Here is a 23958-nt window from a genome sequence, read left to right as displayed (position 1 = left end):
GCACTTTCGAACGATGCTCTACAAGCCCCGATCGAGCATCGCGAATAATTTATGCTCGCGTTGCTCTCCACAACATTGCGTTGGATGCGGGCGACTGGACCTTGGAATGAGTATGTTGGGGACATGCCATTAGCTGAGGATGAGGATGGGGAGCCAGGGGAGAGCCATATGCTCACAACGTGCCAAGTTCTGCTCAGAGGACAGCAGCAGCGCTGTCGTGGGCCTTTTTTAATGTACACAGGAACGGTAAGTTTTCAGATCACACACATAATTTATTGATACTATTTCCAGTGCATCTAGGTATGACAGGGCTATGTTTGCCACATTTGAATACACAAAGTACTTACTCGTGCTTCAACATGAAGCATGGTGGGAATGTGAAAACGCTGCATTATCTTTAAATATCACATGAAATAGACAACGGAAACACCCTTTTTTATATCAGTGATCCCAGTCATAACAGACTAGATCGGAGCAAGCACATATAAGTGGGACTCTGTGCTGAATGTTTCATCAAAAAATTGTGAGAGAAATGCAGCAACGTCACACAATCCACTTTCACTAGAACGCATAAAACTTGCAGCTCCATTAGCAACACGTTGCAAGAACGCATGATACATAGGTCCGTCTCTTCTCATAGTCATTGAATACAAGCATTCAATTGTACACACCCGGCTTGCCCAGCACAATGTCCAGCTGGCTTTTTGTTCATTGTTCTCAACACTGTTTAAATACTTAAATGACATTTGATTTGATTTCAATTCTTGACTGCAGTTATACTGCAATGCTAAAAAATACGTAAATCAAAGCAGCAAATAACATGCGAGTTGTTTTGATGACATACAGCATGAATATTTGGCTCAACAATCTCTCAGTTCCCAAAGCATGCCACGTTCGAAATTTATTCCCGCAACGAGTCGTTTACAATGAAAACTAGATAAAATCAATCGCTGGCATGTTGCCGTGATAATGAACATTTTCATTTGTGAAACTGTGCGACATGACCACTTACTAGTTTAGTGCTCTCAAAAAAGACTTGGATTGTAGTTGTTGTACCTTAGCCTCATTGTGCTAAAATGAAAATATCACAGTATAAGCAATTTTCGGCAGGTAAACATGCTTCATAAAGAATGCAGCGAGCTGCGAAACAATGTGGGGCAAAAGATATCACAGTCCTACACTATGCAGTAATGCTGCATAAAAAGCGCAGTGAGCTAGAAAACAGTGAGGCAATACAAATATCATAGTGCTAAAAACATTTACAAAAAATGTCAATTATACGCTTGTGATCTCCATGTGGATGACTGGACACCTTTAAAATGTGGAGGGAAAAAAAACGCTGCCACTCGAGCAGCTTGAGCCAAAATTTAGAAACGCATATGTCGAACATAAAAACAGATGAAAGGCATCTGAAAAAAAAAAAAAAGCTGTACTCCTTGTACAAAGTAAATGCTAACCTAAAGGTAGTAATATGTATTAAATGCAAACAAAGAACGTGTAAAATTGAACATGAGCAGTAACACGTAAACGTATCGAAACCAACAAACCAATAATGAATGATAAAAAATTAAAACATTGAAAACATGACAAAAAATAAACTATGAGTCTCTCTCCCGCAGCGTATAAAATTGAACGTGAACAGCAACACCTAAGCATATTGAAACCGACAAACCATTAATGAATAATGGCAAGTAAAAACATTGAAAACATGATGAAAAAATTAAAATTAAATACGTATCCCTTTCCCACAAAGAGCCATCAGCCATGGCCCGTGCCAAGGACTGGAGCGCCTGCAGGACGCCCTTCTGCGCTGCTGCCGCCCTCTCCTGTGCCGCGGAAGCGATGAAGGTGGCTGATGTCTCGATCCCCCACAGCACCTGCGATGAATCATCGTGGTGGAAATGTTTGCATGAACTGCTGATAAACTCTCGACCATCTCGTGGCTGGAAGCTGCTGCCGCCAAGAATTGCAACGTGCACAACAATTTCTCCTCAGTTGAAGATCCACTGGCCTGGAGGCATCCTTTGAAAGTGCAAAGCTTCGTGTAAAAGCTATGCCCTCTTTCTGCGGATCAACAAACTTTTGCTGGAACTACTCTTCATTCATCTCCTCAAATGCATCTCTTACCATCAAACAGCTCTTTTCAGAGATAACCAGCCTTTTTCCCGGCAGTTTATTATTGCAGATATCAAATACCGTGCCCTCAATACAATGCACGGGTCCTATTTACAACCCAAGTTGGTTTCAGCCATCATACCAGAGCATGAAGAATGTTCGTGCCCTGTATGTCAAATCTAAACAAAGGGTCTACTCACCTCGAGCAACTCGTCGTTCTGCTCAAGGCTCCCGTCGCACTGGGAGGACATGCGCAACAGAGTGTCGGCAAGGCCGCAGAGGAGACTGAGACGCTGAAAACATGCAGCATTTTGTATAGTTTCACCGCATGCTGTGATACCCTTAAATAGTGTGGCCATGTTGTGGCTTATTAGGCTACTTGAATAACATATGAGAGGTGAGGTTATTTTTTCTAGACACTTTGAGGATCAATAATTTACCCGGTACAGCGGGCAGCTTTTCAGCGTCACTCGGTGTTTCTGTGGAGTAAAGATTAAAAGTTCATGAACTGCACATACGTCCCGTTATAAATAAAGCACTAAGTTCTCAAATGCTTGCGTGTCACTGTGTCACTGCCACCTGCAGCTGCTTCAGTGGGCTCCACCGCAGCAGTGGGAACACCCACCTGCTGGGAAATATCGTAAGCGCGACCCTTCAGAGAGTGGCTATTCGTTACTCTGGCTATTTTACAACCTTACGTACTAAACATTTGCAGACATGTTCTGCAGCTATTCAGTGGTCAATGATACCATGTATTAACATTTTAGTGCATGCACTTGCCCGCAGGCATTGCATGTCTATTATGATTAATAAATACCCCTTTTACTGCAAGGGCTGCTACCTAAGATTTTACTTGATTAACCTACCTGCTTTTGGATTCTTTGTCCTGTGCTACTTTCCTATTCAACAAGGTTCCGCTAAAGATACCACTTACAGATAAGGGCAAACTCTTTGTTGGCATCGCTCAGGAACCCATGATACTGCGGAAGCAGATTGCTTACCTCTTGATAGTAGAGGCCAGGGTCGCCACTGAAGCGTGTCATGCCTGTCAGCTGTAGTATCTGGCCGCGAAAGCTCGGCAGCCAAACCCCTCCAGTGCCCCTGGAAATGTTTATTAATGTTAAAGAACAAATCGCCCGTGCCATTTGACGGTCACTCACGTTTGTGCCTCCTTCGTGGCGGTGGCGCCGCGGCGAGCCTCGTGCACTTGCCTGCACCACCAGGCCTGCCACTCCTCCGGGTTTCTTTGAGCAGGCCCTTCATTGTACAGCAGGTTGCTGAGCTCCTGCCACAGCCACCACCGGTCGGCGACGGTGACCCCATGCTGCAGCTCGATGGCTTTCGCCGCAAGCTAGGAATGCGCTTCCATAAAGGCGAGTACCAGTGTGCGCTGTGCTTCCGAAACGCGAATGAGCCGCTGCTGTTTGTATTGCCCTCTGCCATGATTGCACTCGACTGAGCCAACGACGTCAAAAGTTGCGCCGTTTGAATTGGAAGAGTAGTGGAGACATAAGAAAAGTAATTGCTTGAAACGGGGTTGTACCTAGCGTCACCACTAGACATCCCGCTAAATTTAGCCTCGTTTTCAAACAATAACAAAAAAATATGTTTGCATTGTGCCGTATTTCTTATGTAAAGTTTGAAAACTAGTTCCAACACATTTTAATAGTGAACAATATTGAACATTTCTCAACATGTTAGAAACACCTTTCACTTTGTTCTACGGTACTCAAGCCGACGTCAAAATGATGATGCAGGCCTCCACTTCCTTCATTGGCTGTTCGCTTCTCCTCGTCCTCACAACCACTGCAGACCACCCACTTTTTGACGTCACGAATAGAATGCCTCCGTCCGGGTTTGAAATTTGTATAAAATTGCACCATTGATGACGAATATGTTCTGCGTGTTGTTGATACAGATACCGTCTTCCACAGCTGCCGCCCGCAACATTGCGCAGGCAGCAATATATGCGATCCATCCTGTATTCTGTGACGTCAAGCCCACCACGCGGACGCACAATGACCTTATAATCTTCTGTCGGCAGACTAGGCAGTCGACTCTCCTTGATTATTTGTAGAACGTTCCGCTCATTCTTCTATTTGTTTCTTGGGGCCTTTTCTACAAAGGGCGACTCTCGCTGTGTATTTCCCACCGAGCCAGGCTGCCGGTTGACCTGTGTCTTGGTGCCTTTTTGCACCAGCCTGACCCTTTTTCAAACCCTTCCAGGGATAAGTCTTCTCCATTTCGGCATCAATCGAGCCTTCGAAGAGGAACAAGGGGGCCCTGAACAGCTCCAACGGCACGTTCGGCCGGGCTCTCCACACTGCCGCAGCGGTGGAGATACTAGCGTCCAGTTCGCATTTGCTGAGCTTAGCTGCCGCATTGACATGGCGACCCAGAAAACACTGTTGTTGCACCAAAAAGATGCGGCCCACCTGTGAAAACGTGTTGTCCAGAAGATCTCCAGAACTTCCGTCGTGAACTGGTGTGAAAAATGGAGCTAAGTTTGATATCGTGCCGATAATCATACAAAAACTACGGAGCCGGTACGACATGCGTCCGCACTCTGTGGTCCCCAAGCGACTATCCGGAAAGGCATGAATCACGTAGTTTCCTAGATGGCAGCATCGTAGGGGAATGTGATGCAAGATAGCACCTGGTCCCAGGTCTTATGCTGGACTTATACATACATGGATAATATGTAAGTGCTGGTTTTGTTGAGTCGCTTTGCCAAGCAGATGATCTGCGGACGATATGCCGTGGTCTTGCGATGGCTCGTGTAGCTGAGCTTGAATACGTCAAGAATGAACTGGGCCATGAATGCTTTTCCTCTCTCTGTGATTACGCATGACGGGGCGCCATGTCGAAAGAATGATCTGGTCCATAATAAATTGGGCAACATCAGAAGCCGTAGCACGTTGCAGTGCCTTTGTTTTGGCGTACTTCGTCAAATAGTCTGTGGCTACTACGATTCGATTTTTCCCTGCAGATGACAGTGGAAAGGGCCCCAGTAAATCCATTCCTATTAGATCGAATGGCGCCCTAGGTGGTTGGATTGATTGAAGAAGCCCCGCAGGCATCAGTGGTGGGGAATTGCGACGTTGACATTCCCGGCAGCTTTTCACGTATCACTTAACAGATGCGGAAAGCTTAGGCTAGTAGTACGTTTGACGAACTCAAGCGAGAGTTCGAGCAAAACCCAAGTGACCAGATGTGGGCTTATCATGGCAGGCGAGAAGAATGACGCTGCGCATGTCAGTTGGTATGACTAGAAGATAGGTTCTCTCATTGCAGTCGGAGTTTTTCTTATACAGGACCCCATCTCGCAGGCAGAACCACGACAGACTTCGAGAAATACAATGAGGTATGGAAGTGTTACGTCCTTCAAGGTTTTCGATAACTATGGGGATTTCGTCATCAGCATGCTGTTGTGTAATCAGATCCGTTGTAGAAAGGGCCCCAAGGAAACCAGTCATCCTCGGTGTCGTGGCCACAAACTTCGACAGGTGCACGGGACAATTGATTGGCATCTTTGTGCTTGCGACTTGATTTGTAAGCGATCGTGAAATCGAATTCCAGAAGACGAAGACTCCATCGTGCCAGTTGCCCACACGGGTCCCAAAGATTGCCTAACCAACACAACGAATGATGGTCGGTCACTACCTTGAAGTGGCGTCCATGAAAGTAAGGCTTGAATTTCATCCTGACCCATACAACAGTGAGGTACTCTTTCTTTGACGTGGAGTTGACCTCGGCACGGGAAAGAGTGCGGCTAGCGTACGCTATCACTCACTTCATGCCTATTGTAGTTAGATGAGGACAGCACCAAGACTCACGTTGCTGGCGTCAATATGAATCTTAGTGTCAGCATCTTGATCAAAGTGAGCGAGGACTGGCAGTGTCTGCACATGCTCCCCTAGTTCAGAGAAAGCTGCATCCTGTTCTTCCTCCTAGACAAATGGAACATATTCACGAGTGAGCCGAGTGAGAGGTTCAGCAATCCTAGAAAAATTGGTTATAAAGCAGCGATAGTACACGCAGAGCCCTAGGGAGCGATTTACTGCCTTATTATCACGTGGAACAGGAAACGAGGCCACGGCGGTGCTTTGTCAGGGTCTGGTTTAACACCATTCGCACTGACAACATGGCCGAGAAACTTTAGTTCTTTATGACCGAAGTGGCATTTTTCTGGTTTTAGTGTCAGGTTAGCAGAGCGGAGTGTTTTCAGTACAGTTTGCTTCAGGTGCTCCTCAAGGGTCGCAGAAAACACAACAGCATCATCCAGATAAACTAGGCATGTGTGCCACTTTAGACCGGTAAGAACAGTGTCCACCATTCTCTGGAATGTCACAGGTGCAGAACAGACGTCGAAGGGAAGCACCTTGAAATCATATAGCCCATCCGGTGTAACAAAGATGGTTTTTTCACGATCTCGTTCATCAGCTTTGATCTGCCAGAAGCCACTTTTCAAATCTATCGATGAAAAATACTTGGCCCGCTGCAGTCTGTCGAGGGAATCATCGATGCGGGACAGCGGATGGACAGTTTTTTTTTTAGTCACGTTAAGTTTTATGTAGTCCATGCAGAAGCACAGTGATCCATCTTTTTTTCTTTTTTAGAATGACCGGAGATCACCAAGAGACTCTTGGAAGGTTGGATAACGTAATCTTGCAGCATCTTTTCAACTTGAGTATTTATCACGTCACGTTCCTTTGCCGAAATGCGGTAAGGGTGTTGTTTTGTGGGCGAGGCATCGATATACGTAATTATTCGGTGTTTGGTGATCGGTGTCTGGAGTTGGATGCAAAGGCCCCTTTAAATTGATATAGAAGTTCACGTAGCTCAGTCTCTTGTTGTTCTGAGAGGGTCGAATTGACATCAACTTTGGCAAGCAATGAAGTCACGTCGCTTGGTGTCGGTTGAAGCCCGTCGTTGGCTGATGTACGTAGATACGAAACATTCAGCAATGTCTGTGACAGGGTAGGCGAAAGTGATGGCAGTGTGGCAAAACAGGTGCCGGTACTCGTTACTAAAATTGGTCACAAGAAGGGCAAAGTGTCCATCATGAAGCGTGACGAAGCTGCGTGCAGCCCAGACACCTAGAGCGAAGAAAAGCACCAAGTTGCGTTCGGCAAGACCGTGGCGCAGTGTGCTTTGTTGTCGTCAACTGAGAAGTCGTGGGTTCGACTCTCGTTGAGGGAACTTTTTTTGTTTGTCTTCCAAAGGTATTTTTCAGGCATAATTTCCGTGATGGAAGTATGTCACTGAAATCTTGGTGGACCCTAACATAAAGCACTTTTGTTTTAAGGGGGCAGACTGGACTTTGGGACTAGAAAGTGACAAAAAAATTCATTTTTTAAAATTGACATATTTGGTATCTGCAAGTATTTTTCTATATCTCTGCAAATTTTCACACACCAGGAAGTAGTAATTTTTTTGTGATGTCATTATAACTGTCCAGATTCTTGGTTCTGTTAACATGCACAACCTGCAAAATAATGAGGAACCGACCTTGAGGCTTTCTTGTAATTGGCCGGCACCTGCGTTAGAAGCTCTGCTACGAATTTATGAGCACCTTTATGAGGATTGCGAAACATGTGCACCATGACTGTTGCTTTTTTAAGAAGCTGTGTGCTTTTAGTTTTTTCTATTTTTCTCAAAAAAGTAAATTTACAACTGTTCAATTTTGAGGCCTCAATATCTCTGTAGCTATGGGCAGGTACAACAATATTTTTTTTTTGCAATGGAAACCTGTATGTGTGTAGAATGCAAGTATGGGAGCAGAATTTAGAGTGCAAGTTCTTTTAATTAATTACTCATCAAAATTGTAACACAATTCCAACTGCTTTTGAAAATAGATAGTTCATTTTGCTGTAAAATAACCAAGAAAGGCCTTAAAGCAGAAAACTCTTCCATAGTTTAAATCTGTAGTTATTAGTCTATGTTGGCATATTTTAAATATCACTTCTAATTAAGCACTATTTTTTTCTATGGTGGCCTTAAACAATAGGGTGTGAACTTAAGTTATCTCAGGAACAAGATTAGTTATAAGAAAACTAATTAAATGTTTGAAATCAGCAGAAAAAAACTGCATAATCCTGTGCGGTTTGATCAAGATCACTGAAGAAATAAACGAAAAATGTCTAAGATCAGTCTGACCCCTCATAAAAACAGTGTTGTTGCAGATGGTTAGCGCATTGGGCTGCTGTGCTGCAAACGCAAGTCCCGTTCCTTTGTGTAATTTACCTTTCAAAATGTGAACTATTCGAAAACACAGCACGATTGCAAGAAAGATTCTCTTCAACAGACATGTTAATTTTTATTGCCGTAACAGCAAGTGCCCATCCTTTAGTACATCACTCAGTTGTACATCGCCAAAGTAAACACAGGCATTTTCTGAAATTTTCAAGTTATTTCTTTGAACAAAATGCGAGTGCTGTATATGGAAGAAAAGTAGGCCATGCAACGACAGATGAGACAAGGCAGCTAGGACGAAATAACACCATACAAGTAAGAAACATGCAGCGCAGTTTATTCTACATATATGATGCAGTACAATACGAAAAGTCTTAGGAGTGTTTTTCAAGAGAAACAGATTCAATGTGCTAGTTCTCTCCTTGCAAGAGTTACCATCTCACCATCAGGCAGTTTAGGTTTAGCAGACACTTTAAAGGCACCCTCTAATTACACAGACACACACAACAGTCCTGATGTGGGCGAAGAAACTTGCCATCAGGGCTTGCAGTGCATGACTTGTCATTTTCGGCCACTCTGAGCTGCTGCTGCTGCTGCTGCAGCCTGCTGGGCCGCTTTTTTGGTCTTCACAAGCTCCACTAGGTCCTGCACAAATGGTGAAAGAGATTTCAAAACAAAAAGCAATTATCATTTATCTGATTGTTGTGAGAAGCTAAAGACAAAACTTACATGATCCTATAAAAATGCTTGCATACAACTTAATGGTATATAATTACACCATTTGAGACATGCGTCCTGAAAAATAACACATCTGCAAGACACGTGTTTACTAACTTGAAAACTCGGCAATGGCTATCTTTATTTCTCAAATCAGTGATAATGTGCATACCATTTATGCCACTGGGCAGGATGTATTATAGGAAGGAAGGAGATGCAAGATAAGCAGAAAAGATTTCAGGAAATGACACATTTTAACATAAGGCACAGCACAGTCATAACTCTGGTCAATTCTGACCATTTCGAACTACCTAGAGCGCCCCAGTGCAAACATCAGTTATACAAAGACTGGTGTAAGATGTCATGATGTTTCACTACAATGATTTCTAAAATCAGTTGATAATAGGAGGCGTTAGAAAAAATAGAACTGTCTCTTTACTACACTACCCAGAGGCAAGCTGAATGTTTGTCTTGAATGATGTCCACAACCTAAACTGAAATCTTCCACATGATAAAGCCAAGATAGCATGTGACATCCACATAGTGAAGAGTGCTGCCCTTTTTAGCCCATTTCTATCTATTTTGCATTTCAGCACATTTGCAGCAGTGGTGGATCTCACTCATCTTTGAGCAATGAATCTTATCCGTCAGCCGTGACAAGTGGCATCCTAAAGAGCGCGTTGTTGAACGTCATAACTCTCACTTGAACTACAATTTTTTTAGAAAAAGAAGTTGATTATGATTTGCAAACATGATCACTGCATAATCTACATTGAGCAAGACAAGCACACAAGACTGGAAGGAATGTAACTCGGTGTGTTGGTAATTTATGATGAACAAGAATCGCGCCAAAAAACCTCGGACAAGAAGAGAGCTACAGGACAAGTGCTTGTCCCTTGTTTTTGGCATTATTTTTATTATACATGTTAATGATGATCATCTAGAAAGACTTGATGAACAGTTTCTAAATGATCAGCAATGAGCAGATTGTGAGAAAATTTTCCCTTTGTTAAAAGGAGGCTTTAAATACATGGGTGTCTATGAGAACTTCAAAGTGAATTACAATTGCTTTGCTATATCCATTAGTTCGTCATGTCCCCCTTCATTATAACGAGGTTCTACTTTACACGAAGCAGCGTGAGAAATGAACGTGGGCTCTATTGCTGCTCGACAGTGGTGCTCCTAAACATGAAATCAAGTGCACAAGTGTGTGCACTTAATTGGTTGCCTTGGATATTACCATTGTATGGGATTCTAACTACAACGGAAGAGTGATGTCCTTGGAACGAGAAAATCTGGTTATCAAACCAGTACATGAGGCTTTTTGCGGTCTCTCGCCTTTTTATTTTACAAAATGAACAACATGTCGTGCTTGTTGCATGTTGCTTTTGTTCCTACGTGTAAAACTGTATTTACTCGTGTAATGAGCGCACTCGCATAATACATGCACCTCCAACTTCATACGTCAAAATTTCGATTTTTTTCCCTGCATAATAAACACAACACCCACATTCATACCCTGCAGTCTCACTAACCGACACCTAGTGCATACTTATTACCCTTTGGATTTCTTTTTAATTCTTATGCCTACCCCCATCGGCTACCTCGGCTCGCTCCCTTTTCCCCTTTGCCTGTTGCCGCACGTCTCCCGTCTTCTTTATCTGTGTGCCACAGCAGGGTTGACGAATGCGAGTGTAGAGACATCGCAGCTGATAAGCACAAAACGAGCGAGAGCAAGTGAAGGTTATGAATTCGCCCGCCCGAACTGACGATCGCTTCCTGCAAATACACAACTTTAAGGGCCAACGACATGCATGCTATTTTCGAGCGGCGACGACAGGATTTGCTGTCGCGAAGGGTCATTCGTTGCTATCCCGTCTCAGGTTTCTGGAAAACAAGAAAAAAATAGCTTGTCACCCAAGAAAAATTGTGATGATTTGCACGACATGGTAACATCCCCGATACTCGCCTCGCTTGTTCGCCGTGCGTACAGAAACTTCTCATGTGGAAGTGAGGTGCCGGTTGTATTTTGTAATTAATCTTGTTATCGACGATTTGTTTTGATATTTTGGGGATAGCTTGCCAAAATTTTCCTTACTTGCTACAATGACTATGGTGTCGTCGTGCGAGGCTGCCGCGAAGTTGGCAAAGTGCGTCGTAGCACACACTTCTTGGCGCACTTCGAGATCACAGCAGATACCACTGTTGCAGTGAAACGATTGCAAGAAAAGATAGCCGCTAAGCGCTTTCATGGCGTGCGCGGGCTACGCGGGCACAGCTTGCAGAAGAGAGCGCCGTCAACCACCGAAGATGAGTAAAGTGCAACAAAGAACCTGTTTCCAAACAGTCTACGCATCTGCGAAAAGCTAAGCGACCTAACTTTTTTTTTTTGCATAACAGCATGTTTTGCTCGTGCCGAAAAAGTTTCCATAAAATTTGCTCTGCATAATAAACACATCCCCAACTTTGCTCCAATTTTTCTAGAAAAAGGTGCATTCTTTACGCGAGTAAACATGGTATTCTTTGCTGCAACCGGGTTTCGTTTGCCATCAGAGTACGCATATATGGCATTGTTGTACGTGAGTAAACCAATGCAGAACTAGCACCACTGCAATCACCATCGTGAACAGTGACATATCTCTAGCCTTCTGCTATAGCTGCTCTCATTGGAGCTTTGGTTGCGGTCCCGTTGCAGAATGAGGTTGAATTTCATTGCTCCACAGAAGTACTGGCGGCCAATTTCTGAAAGTGGCAATGGCCTGTTCGCAAGAAGGTAAAAAATTCTCTCAATAAACTCAACCGCTGTATCCGGTAATTAAAACATTATTTATTGTTATATAAATACTGCAACAATTACAGTGTCTAGTGATTTCAAGATTTCTGGTGTCGTTCCGGGAGCCGCATAAAACTGCCCTGCGAGCCGCATGTGGCCCACAGACTGCAGGTTGCGAACCCCTGAGATAGACAGTTTGGCGCAGTTTGGCGCAATTTACACTGACTTTATCAGGTTGGCACAGCAAATTGTATTTGGCACACTTTGGCGCAGTTGGTGCAACAATGGGATCCCTGCTGATGACACGTTTATCCCTGGCAAATAACTTCGATCACTTTGTGTCGATTAGTACAGCGTGCCATGTTGATGTGCTTGTTGATTACTTTGACTCACTAGTAAGTTCATGCATCAGTCGTTACAATCCATTGAAAACTAAAAAGATAAATAAGCAGCTTCCTTGGGTTACCCGCAATATCTTGGACTTATCAAGACGTGTTCGTAGACTGCGTAAATTTAGACAATCTGATTGCCAGGTCTGCGCCTCTTTCGAACAAACTGAGAAAGAGCTTCACACTATCACTAAGAATGCTAAGGATTTCTATATTGCAGTGCAACTTTCCCTACTGCCCATATCAAATCCTCGTGAGTTCTGGACATCGGTATCTCCTAGCACAATGGGCTGTACCTGTTTTAAGATTAATGATTCTATAATTAATAACCCTGTTGTTACTTCAAATACCTTCAATTCATACTTCCCATATGTTCTCACCTTCGATAATTATGTAGTTCCAGAGTTTAGTTGCGTTTTTCAGTCAAGTAAACTAGAAGATATCACTTTGAATGTTGATACTAAAGAAAGCGCTGGTTCTGGCGGTATTTCCACTTCCTTCCTAGTAAAAAATTTTTTTACGGGCAGCACACTACCTTACAATAAATTTTCATAAATCCTTAGACTCTGGTGTAGTGCCACGCTCATAGAAATCAGCCAAAGCACTTCCCTTGCATAAATCAGATGACAAACAACTTCTCTCTAATTACAGACCAATCTTCCTCACACCTCAAGATGTTAGAACACATCATTCATAAACACATAATCGAATACTTCAATAAAATCCTATCATTAGCTCAGCATGGTTTCAGTCCCGGTTACAGTACTGTAACACAGCTAGTCGCTTTCATGCATCACGTTTCTTATAATTTAGATCTAGGCAATCAAATAGATGCCATCTTCATTGATTTCTCCAAAGCTTTTAATTTTGTGATTATTTATAAACTTCTTTCAAAGTTAAACGTCATTTTCATAAACCATCGTATTGTTTCCTGGATTGCTAGTTTTTTTCATGTGCGCTCGCAATCCGTCTCTTTCACCTCGACAGACTCATCTACCATTGATGTCACCTCCAGCGTTCTACAGAAATCCGTGCTAGGCCCTTTATTATTTTTAGTATTCATTATTGACTTACCTCATAGCATTGAATATAAAATAAGACTCTATGAAGATGATTGTGTTTTATATGAAACTATCCATGCCATCCATAGTCATTAGCGTCTCACATAATCACTCTCGTCCTTTAGCCACTGGTGTAAAAAGTGGCAAATAAAAATAAATTGTACTAAAACAGTGGCTATGTCATTTACCAATCGGCATAAATATCTGCTTTGAATACTTTCTAGGTGGCATACTACTTAACAGAGTTCTTCAGTACAAATACTTTGGCGTAATTTTAATCGAGCACCTATCATAGGCTAGTCACAGTGATTAGGTTTGCAAAAGAGCTCTAAAAAATTGAGGTTACTGGCGCCACACCCTACCTCACGCCCCTCGTGACACCAAACTTCTCTTATATAAATCACTGATTCTCCCTGTTTTTGAATATGCATCTGTGGTCTGGTTCCCCTGCAAACTATGTGAAATAAGCTCACTAGATAATATCTAACGGAAATCTATTCACTTTAATTTTTGGTAACTACAGTCGCAACTTCTCACTGACCTTAGCTCTTCAATCATTGAATATTCCATCACAACTCCCACGGTACCAGAATGGAGCTTTGAAATTTTTATACGCAATAATTAACTCCTCCTTCGGCCCTTCTGACGTTCACCACATCACATTTTCTAATGAAGGTTGTACTCGCAGTTCTCATGCTTCAAACCTGGTGACCTTCTTTGCACGTGTCAATGCTTTCAAATACAGTTTTTTTCCACGTGCGACAGCACTTTGGAATTACCTGCCTGGTAGCATTCCTGGCTTGCCACTAAAAGACTTTATTGTGCCATTGATGAACATATCTCTAACGTATAATCAACTTCCTCTTCAATATTGATTTCTTATAAATGTTCTTGCTTTGCCATTTATGTTATTTTTATGAATTTTTTTCTTGCTTCTAGTATTGTATAATATACCATTTCTGCTATAGCCCTGTATAGGGCTGTAGTACTTATAAATAAATAAAATAAATATTTGCATTCAACTCCACTTATTGTGGTACACATCCAAGCAGTATACAAGAGCTCACAGTGAAACGTGTAAAGTGCCAACTTTAAGCGATTAAAACTGGCCTGACCGCCAACACAAATGCTGGAATGTATTCACATGTGATGTGAGCAAAGCCACATGTACCTTGTAGCGTCGCATGCACTCCTTCTTAGAACGAGTGGGCACACACTCTGCGATGCGGTCCCATCGATCGGGCGTGCTAGCCGGATATGTCTTCAGGGCCTGCTCAAGCAGGCGCTGTTCATCAGCCTGCCAGATCACGGCTGAAACACCATCACCTGAAATAGTACACCACCCGGTCAAAGTCCGCTCTTGAAAAAACCTCAAAAAACAATAAATAAGGGTGTACGATATTCGAAACATCAAATATTCCTTTAATAGTGTTAGCTATTCGATTTCATGAGCACTGGAATTTTTACTATTCGAGCTCCCTAAAGACAAATGCCGTCAACGTTCGATTAAAGGTGGCCACTTCAGACCTGTAATGTGCTTCACCTCATGACATTCTCATATTGCGGCAAAGCTGCTTTTTAAGCTCCGCTATGGTCTAATTTTTTCAGAACACACAGTCAACATCAAATTAAAGGTGCCCATTCTGATTTTTAATATTCACATCACACTATCGTATTGTGGCAAAGCTGCCTTTCAGGCTCTGCTACAATCAAAAATAGAATTTAAAAAAAAAGACCCGCTGATTCCAACATGTATATGATGGATGTTCCAGAGATGGGGGTTCAACTAAAGCTGTATTCAGTGGTGAGACAGCTAAGACTAAATTAAGAGCAGTTTTTGGAGCAGTAGAATTTCACTTTTGGAGCAGAAGAATCTTGCTTGAGAGCAGTTAGCGGCATTTTTTACGTCGTCCTGGGTGCTTGAAAATACAAGTTTTTAGCAACGTGGGGGCACCACGTTGCATGAATTGGTTTATAATACACATAACACTGAAACAGATGCTGAAAGAAGTTTTTAAACAGATTATCGGCAGGTATGAACTGCACTACCTTTTTAAATACCCTCATAACAAGCATGTGAAATAACATAAAATGCATAAGACTGAAAAAGCAATTAAAAAATTGTGATATCTTAGTTACGTAACAGTGGACCTTCGCAAAAGCATGACATCACAGTGTCACAACAGATTGTAACAGACAACACAAGAGCGCTGCACCGCCACCTTAATTGGGACCACCTTTGAGATGGCAGCGTGGAAGCAAAGAAACTTTGCCACACGAACTATCTCGTAAAGTACATGCGTATGGCACTAAGCAAATGATACTCATAACTTTTCTCCATGCGAGCAACTACGCGTTATTAATACAGCACACTTTGACTAGTTCTTTTTTTTTTTATCGTAGGTCATCACTAAAGGACGAATATTTATACACTAAAAAAGTGTGCTTTAGGCGCCAAAGACAAGCAGGTAAAATACCGTTTTAGGCCTTCAAAATCCTAAATATAGGCATAATAAATTTCTGCGAAAATTGGAATGATTTAAAACAAGGACGTCGGTGACTAGTATCAACGACAAGCAAAAAAAAATTGATATTGTTTAAGATGGCACAAAGGCATCAACGGTTGAACATAGGCATGCAGTTCCCGCCATTCGCAGTTTACGGTCTTTTATTTTATTGCCTAGCATTGTGCACCGTCCAATTAACACTCTCCTAGGTCTCTTTCATTTCATCATAGCTGGGAAGGGCAGCGCAGGAGCAAATAACCAGACCACTGATACCACGAAGGGAGAGATGCCAGGTCTAATCGTGTAAGATTGATTTCTCCTCTGCCACTGAGGGCCTTAAAGGGCCCCTTACTAGGTTCGGACATTTGGAGCTAACAAGTGTAATTGATACATTTGACACTCGGCATTATGCTTTTTAAGATTCGCAACACCACATGTCGCAGAAAAATGCTAAACTATTACTGAATGCCACTTGCCCTACTCGCAGGCGTGCGCGCCAAGATGGAGGGAGTAACGTACAGTAAGAAATCGTCCTGCTTTTAAGTCATTCCTTTACGTTGACATTGGTGCTCTGGCATCGCTCACCGTACACTCTTCATCAGAACTTGGTTAAATGGTAGCTATATCTAGCAAAACAGAAGAAAAATGTCCAGTCTCCTGATTATACCCTGCATTTTAAATGGTACCTCAATAAGAGCATTGGACATGACATTATTCTAGTTGGCATGCGTAATGTGTGTGTTCTAATGGGTAAGATGAATGAGTACTACTTTGGTTTGGGCTAGCTGCTTCATATCATTTTGAAAGAGAAGTGCAAGGGAGAGAGAAAACAAAGACAGCGCTCTTTGTCTCTATGTATTTTTCCCTGTGACTTTGCACTGCCCTTTCATAATGAGTATAATGAATCAAACCTGCGAAAAATGATAAAACACGTAAACAGAATGTCAGCTTGTTATTAGTTGTATTTCTGTTTTAAATGACCGCGAGATGCTATACACTAAACGGCCCTCGTTTCGCGTTCGCCTCGGTGGACCAGCGGGTGGGGTGCTCCGCTGCTGACCCAAATGTCGCAGGTCCGTTTCAGGCCGTGGTGGTCGCATCTAAATGTAGGCAGAAAGGTAGATGTCCGCGTAATGCACGATGTCAGTGCACATTGAAGAACGCCAGTTCGTCAAAATTTCCGGCGACCTTGGTTACGACATGCCTCATAATCATGTCGCATTTTTTTTTTCCCGTAAAACCACACATACTACAACCACTACTACTACTACTACTACTACTACTACTACTACTACTACTACTACTACTACTACTACTACTACTACTACTACTACTACTACTACCACATTTCCGTTGCGTTCGTCCTTTCGTCATTCCTGCATTGTGCCTTCACCTACCCTCACAACGCTTAGCTGGTGTTTGGTGCATCATGTCTGACTGCTGTTTCAGCGGAGCAACGTCATGTATTGCAGTCAGGATACATGATCCATGCCAGCCTCTCCAAAAGTGCCCGCACTGACTGATTTATCCCATAGAAATGGTAATACCAACAAAGAACGCTGAAACGACACAACATCGATGGCATACGTACACGAGTAGGCTGGGGCACGTCGTGCACGCGTGACCTTGCTTACGCATGATGTCCTTGGTGTGTATGCATCATGTGATCTTCCAGCTACGATACCGCATAGAGCACTGAAGGAATTAGGCTCGCGATGGCTACATGGTGCGAGAGGCAAGAGATTCAAGGTTGCCTCTTCGCATCATGGTTTTGTGGTTCGTAGTGAATCAATTTGAAAAATCACCGAGCTAGAACCCTTTTCATTAGGCACACAAGAACTTCGAGCGTCTAACTACAACTTATTTCATGTGGAGAGGGGTGCTTCGAGAAGTAAATTACAAACAAAAAGCCATCACATTTTCTACCCGAGGGTGCCGCAGCAGATGGGCTACAATGTCAAAGAAAACATGGCTTTATTGACACAGCACACTTTTTTTAGAAGACAATTCATTCAGGCATGAAACTAATAAAAATGAAATAATATAAAAATTAGATCTGACACCACATTCCAAAATTTCAATTACCATTGCACAAAGAAGACTGTTTAGGTACATTCATTTTCGAATGCGACTTTTACCATGAAATGCTTGGCATAGAAGCTTTAGCTGTAGTTTAATTTGATGCAATGATTGTAATTCCCATCCTAGCTCCTTTTTCATATTCGTAGAGCTGTCATTTTTTTAGTAATGGCTTAGGACAAACCTTGGAGCCATGTTCTGTATTTTTTCATGTTTGTCAAAACTTATGCCAAGCGAACTTATACGGCACAAGCGTATTCAGGCATAGGGTAAAAGTATGCTAAATACATAGTTGATTATGAACATGCGGGCACCTGTCTCAGGCTTCACTGTATAAAGTGTAACGATTTAGTGCCCTTCACTACCACTGAATCATAATTAGCATTACATGAGTGGCCCTCCTTGGCTTTTTTTTTTTTTCATTTGTTGCCACGTATATCCGTGGCTGCGCAAAAAAACCTTCTGTTTTTTTATTACCGCAACACCCAGGTTTTCAGGGCAGTTCTTCAATTCCTTCAGGACACTGTCTGTAGAAGATGGTCGCCACGTCCGTGGCCATAGACCCCACTGTTATTTTTTTTTATCTTATCTTTAATTCTCTCTCCTCATTCCCCTGCAGACGCTGAGATGTGCTTCCACTCAGGGCTGCAGAGATAGTGTCTTTTGCACTCTTTAAATTTTTCCTCCAATCGCTCGAAGCATGTCAGCTCTGTAGGGTATGGTGGACAGCGAGTGCTATTGCACTGCGGTTAGCAGTTGTTTTGTGGAAGTTGTTAGAACTAGAGGACCTCGTTGAACCTCGTAGTGTTTGTAAATATCAATGTTGCTTTTTTTTCTGGATGAATAGCGGTTTCAAACCACGCTCATAAATATAATTCGGGCCTTAATAGCACACATGTAGGTGCTGGTTTGGGAAATAGGCATTTATAGGCACTTATAGGCATTTGAGGTTTGAGGTTTATTTGTCTTTTTTTCTGTACATAGAAAAAAAAACGAAGCAAAAGCAAAAGGCTATAGAGCTTGACCGAGGCTTTTGCTCCGAAATAAAGTCCGGTATGCAGAAAAGGTGTCTACACAACTTAGACGCAAATAAAACTACTTTTTATACAAAGACAATTAGGAAATTATAATCAGAAAAAATGGAAGTTACAAATGTGAAAAAGGAACAGAAAAATATGCAGTAAAAAAAAGATACCATTAATAAAAAGCATCATTGTCACAATATGCAGAATAGATGAGGTTAAGAACGCATCTGCAGACATATATATACATTTATAAAGCAAGCAAACGCAAACAATAAATAACGGATTGAAACTATACTCTACACAATTAGGACACAAAGCAACAACTCATCGAAATATCTAAAGTAAACATATTCAATGCAATTATGAAGGAGAATTGCCTTAAATTTGTTTTTGGAAGTTTTTTTTTTATTTAAGTCAACTACATTTACAAGTTTATTGAGGAAAGTGGGTATTTGATAGTCAGTATGTTGCTGACCATAGATGGTCCTAGTTCTCAGAGTTCTTATGCCAGGTGTACATGAAGCCAGAACACTAAGAAGAGTCATACATGGGTATTAGTTTGTTAGTATTAATATACAAAACTTGTAATAATATATTTGCTTTGCTTCTAATATGAAATATTTAGAAAATGAGGGACGTGTGCTAAGGTTTTGTGGCTGACTGTAGTATCCTTCGAATAGTCATAATACTTTTTTTGTAACGTAAGTAACGTCTTATAGTACTGCGCTGTTGTTGTTCCGCAACACAGGACACAATAACTTAGCCTGGAGTAGAACAATGTATAATATAATGCTTTATTGAGGGGTAATAAAGGACATAGTCTGTACATACATCCAACAACCACAGGCTTCAATAGGAAATTCTTGAACGTTGGCGCAAATACTGTTGTGCAGTTCTAACGTCTTTTTAACAGACCACTTATGGAATATTGAATCACTCGTGTACAGCAGAAGCAACACCGCTAGCAGCGTTTTTTGTAATGAATTGTGCGTACGTAGAGCACATAAAACCGCTACTACTTTTCATATTCTTCTCATCTGGTGGTGTGAAGCTATATATGGACTGACTAATTTCAATCAATTTTTCTTCCCGCGGGCCCCCCTACAGATGCCTCAGAGCTATTTATATGGTCACAAACTGGTGACTACACAGAAGCAGCAGTCGCTCTGGCAGATACAAAACTCTTGATTGTGTAACTCATACCCAAAAAACTAAGCAACCTAAAGTACAAGCGAAGCACGCTACACCTAATAGCGGCAATAGCCTTTGGTAATCTAATCATCGGTCCAATGCATTTTGTTTTATACATCAGTGATCGCACCTTCCAGCATTATTGCTGGTACTCATATAAGCTCTCGAATGAACTACAACACTCGTGTACTGTACATAATATTTATAATAATTTGCCATTTTTTACGTCCAGAAACCACAATATGATTATGAAGGACTCGGCAGAGAATGGCTACAGAAATTTTCACCTTCTACTGATCCTTAGTGTGCACCTAAATCAAAGTGCTTCTAGCAATTCCTCCTCTACAGAAATGCGGCAATATTTGCACACAATCTTGACAAAACAATTTGGGACAAGGTCAAAAATTGTTGCAAAGCTTGAGCCGAGCGGTGAAAACAGTTCGTTGTGGTTTAAGCCCGGTTACACTAAAATAAAAAATACAGACGCATGGCAGTATGGTTGCACAAATTGTCGCAGGAAAACACCATTATTCATGCTTGCCACCAATAGCTCTGACCCCTAGCCACTAGTAATTAAAAAAAAATAGGGACTCAAAAAGGAAGACATTTATAATTAAAATTAAAAAGCCATTCTGTATCTTAGAGGCATACTGAATAAGTATAGAAATACAATACAGGTGGTACCAATAATGACAATTAAACACGATGTATTGCAAACTTACCAGCTACCGTAAAACAATAAAAAAAATTCAGTGCCTATAAAACAGCCTGAAATGGCTTACAGGGATGCTCACAAAAAAAAATGGGCCATATAGTATAAGGGGGAAGACTGGTCTTAGACATTTTTTTGTTTATTTCTTCAGTGATCTTGACAGAGCTGCACAGGATTATGCAGTTTGTTCTTTTGATTTCAAATGTTTAATTATTTTTCCTGTAACTCCTGTTGTTCCCAAGACAACGTAAGTTTACCCCCTATTGTTTAAGGCCACCACAAAAAAAGTGCTTAATTAAAATAGATATTCAAGATATGCCAACATAGACTTATGACTATAGATTAAAGGTATGCAAGAGTTTCTCTGTTTTAGACCTTTCTTGATTATTTTACAGCATAATGGACTATCCATATTCAAAAGTCATTCGGATTGTATTATAATTACGATGAGTAATTAATTAAACAAGGCTTGTGCTCTATGTATTTTGCTACCATACTTCCATTCTACACACATACAGGTTTCAATTGCAAAAAGAATTATTGTTGTACCTGCCCTAGCTGCAGAGATATTGAGGCCTCAAAATGGAACAGTCATAAATTTACTTTTTTGAGAAAAATGAAAAAAAAAAACTGAAAACACACATCTTCAAAAAGCAACAATCATAGCACAAATATTTTGCAATCCTCATGAAGGTGCTCACAAATTCGTAGCAGAGCTTTTAACACAGGTGCCGGCAAATTATAAAGAAGCCTCGAAGTCGATTCCCCATATTTTGCAGGTTCTGCATGTTAACAGCACCAAGGATCTGGACTGTTAGAATGACATCACGAAAAAATTACCACTTCCTAGTGTGTGAAAATTTGCAGAAGGATAGAAAATACTTGCAAAAAAAATCAAATATGTCAATTTTAAAAAATGAATTTTTTATCACTTTTTGGTCCCAAAGACCAGTCTGCCCCCTTCTTTCTAAAATTTTTTTAGGATGGCTTCTAATTATGCCTATTTTATGATGCAAACTCAATTTTTACATCGTACCAGGCAGTAAGCACAATGGTTGATAATGCATACTGAATGTACACCCAGATAATGGCACATTTCCCTCCCAAACCTACTTGGCAAAACAGTGAACTTAAATTAAATTCAAAGTGACACTAAATGCAACTATTAAGTCGACTATTGTTGAAATAGCGCTTCAGAAACCTCGTAGTGTTACTTCTGTGTCAAGGAAGTGCTCATTTCAAGAAAACACCAGGCTCGCGTGGAAGGCGCAGCACAGTCACAGCGCAAGCTAGAAGAGCGGCCTTTCAGAGCCTTTTCAAAACACTTATTGGGTAACTACTGCAACCACACTTTTATTTATACCCACTAGGGCATTAATAATAAATATTTTTGGGTAGTAGGCTGGCATTCGCTATGCCATTTTTCGTCATCCATCTGAGAAGCGTGGTATCCGCTAAACACTTGCAAGGAATTTTGCGCAAATTGTTCAAGTAGTGGCTCACAACGATGAAGAATTATGGCTAAAGTGGGTATGCGCCACAGTTAATAGGGGAACAGGAAAAAGTTTTTGTAATGAGTTGGAGCATTGAATGGCCCACTTGTTACGCTATTCACACTGTGCGACGACTGGTTGTTATTTTGCTGTTTTAAGACGTCTTTTAAGTTGTATTAACGTGATTGCTTTCCCGACATCAAGCCTGCCTAAGGCAAGTTTTCCAGCAAGTCACAAGCACCGACGTAGCTTAGTGGTAGAATACTGGGCTGGCACCTAGCAGACTCGTGTTTGAGCCCCACTGTGTCATTGGTGCTAGGTTTTTTTTTTTTTTTCCCTAATCTCGCACGATGTGGTTACGGACGCTGGCGGAAGTGGACAACAGCGCATGACCCGAGTTGTGATCTCATAACAGCTTTCGCTGTAATAAAATCACACTTTAGTTGTCCGCATCGAGTTAGCACACTTCGAATGACCCGCCTCAAAAAGCGGACTATCTCACGTCACTGTAGCCGTTCACAACGTTGCCCGACTTTACTGTGCGGCCACCGAGACTAGTAGCCACAGAACAAAAGCAGCAGGAGGCCACAGCAGCAACAACAACCATTGATCAATTTCCTGCCATTGGCTCCGAGATGGCAGATGTGTTTTGCTCCAACTAGGCCCCGCTAGATGACACAACCTATCCAGTTTAACCACACAAAAATTAAATTTTTGAACCACTCGCACCATTCTCTAGAGTAATGCCCGGCAGTTCTTTTTTTCCATGAATCAAACAGATACGAACAAGCAGCGTTTTATTACATCTGTGGATGCACGGAACCTTCTTTATTTAGTGCAACTAGATTGATTACTAGCGATTAATTGTAAGTGTTTCGTCTGATGTCATCAGGGCAATTTTGAGAATTTCCTACTGCGGTGCATGTATTCTTGTGCATTTATCTTAATTATTGGTAATTAGGGCACTGCTGTTGATAATATTGTCATTTTAGATGTTGTCATACATTGAGCTTTCACTTTGACGTCGATTCTTATTTGACTTTAGCGTCTCTTTAAATGTCTAAATGACAGCAAAAATAAAGAAGGCAGTTAAAAGTAAGAGCAAATCAGAGAGCTTACTTTGGCGGCACATTAGAAAAGAACATACAGTCGAACATGGATATATCAAACTCGAAGAGAACAGTGAATTAGATCGATATATGAAAAATTCGATATAAAGAAATACAGGCCCCGAAAGCTTATCTGTGGCGGACCATCACCTACAATAGGCACATTCAAGAATGACAACTAATTCCACACACACAACAGAATGATTTATTTGCTTGGAAAAAATCGATAATCTTGGCCTGCTCCTTCGTTTTTGAAATGTTGAAAACGCTAGTCTCGATTTTATTAAGGCTGTCCAGGTGGGACAGCCCAATTCCCTCCATGTGGCCGAACGCTGTTGCCACTTCAACTGCGGAGTACACGCGTGTAGCCAGCGCCTCTCCAACACGATCCTTTTTGTCACATGCGCGGTCGGCCTAGACATTGCAGTCCGCTTCCACGAAGTTGTCCGCAGACACTTCATGTGGAACTGCTGCCGGGAAGCCGGTTGACAACTCGCGAAAAGCATATGCGCTCGTTGTCCTCTTCACCGGTTCTGCAAGTTCCGTCGTCTCGAAGCCTGCTTTGTGGAAGCAGTTGACCATTGTGTCCGTC

General features: G+C 41.8%; 2 protein-coding genes across 2 annotated transcripts in view; both read right to left on the bottom strand.

The window, feature by feature from the left end:
* Positions 1–251: 251 nt before the first annotated feature.
* Positions 252–8267, bottom strand: LOC142818121 (uncharacterized). The gene is made up of 3 exons (XM_075896477.1): positions 3117–8267; positions 2316–2408; positions 252–1877 (listed from the first exon to the last, which is right to left on the bottom strand). The coding sequence occupies exons 1-3, from the start codon at positions 3258–3260 to the stop codon at positions 1599–1601; spliced, it is 516 nt and encodes a 171-aa protein (XP_075752592.1). The 5' UTR covers positions 3261–8267; the 3' UTR covers positions 252–1598.
* A 496-nt stretch (positions 8268–8763) lies between these two features.
* The window catches only part of LOC119173528 (dnaJ homolog subfamily C member 2), a 301565-nt gene continuing 286370 nt past the window's right edge, over positions 8764–23958 (bottom strand). Inside the window, exons 16-17 of the mRNA XM_037424336.2 lie at positions 14422–14576; positions 8764–8955 (exon numbers count right to left, since the gene is read on the bottom strand). Coding sequence (XP_037280233.2) covers positions 8872–8955; positions 14422–14576 — 239 coding nt within the window. The 3' untranslated portion in view covers positions 8764–8871. The remainder of the gene's footprint in view (positions 8956–14421; positions 14577–23958) is intronic.

Source organism: Rhipicephalus microplus, chromosome 5 (genome assembly GCF_043290135.1).
Source record: "Rhipicephalus microplus isolate Deutch F79 chromosome 5, USDA_Rmic, whole genome shotgun sequence".
Taxonomy (NCBI): domain Eukaryota; kingdom Metazoa; phylum Arthropoda; class Arachnida; order Ixodida; family Ixodidae; genus Rhipicephalus; species Rhipicephalus microplus.
This window is presented reverse-complemented; position numbering and strand designations above follow the sequence as displayed.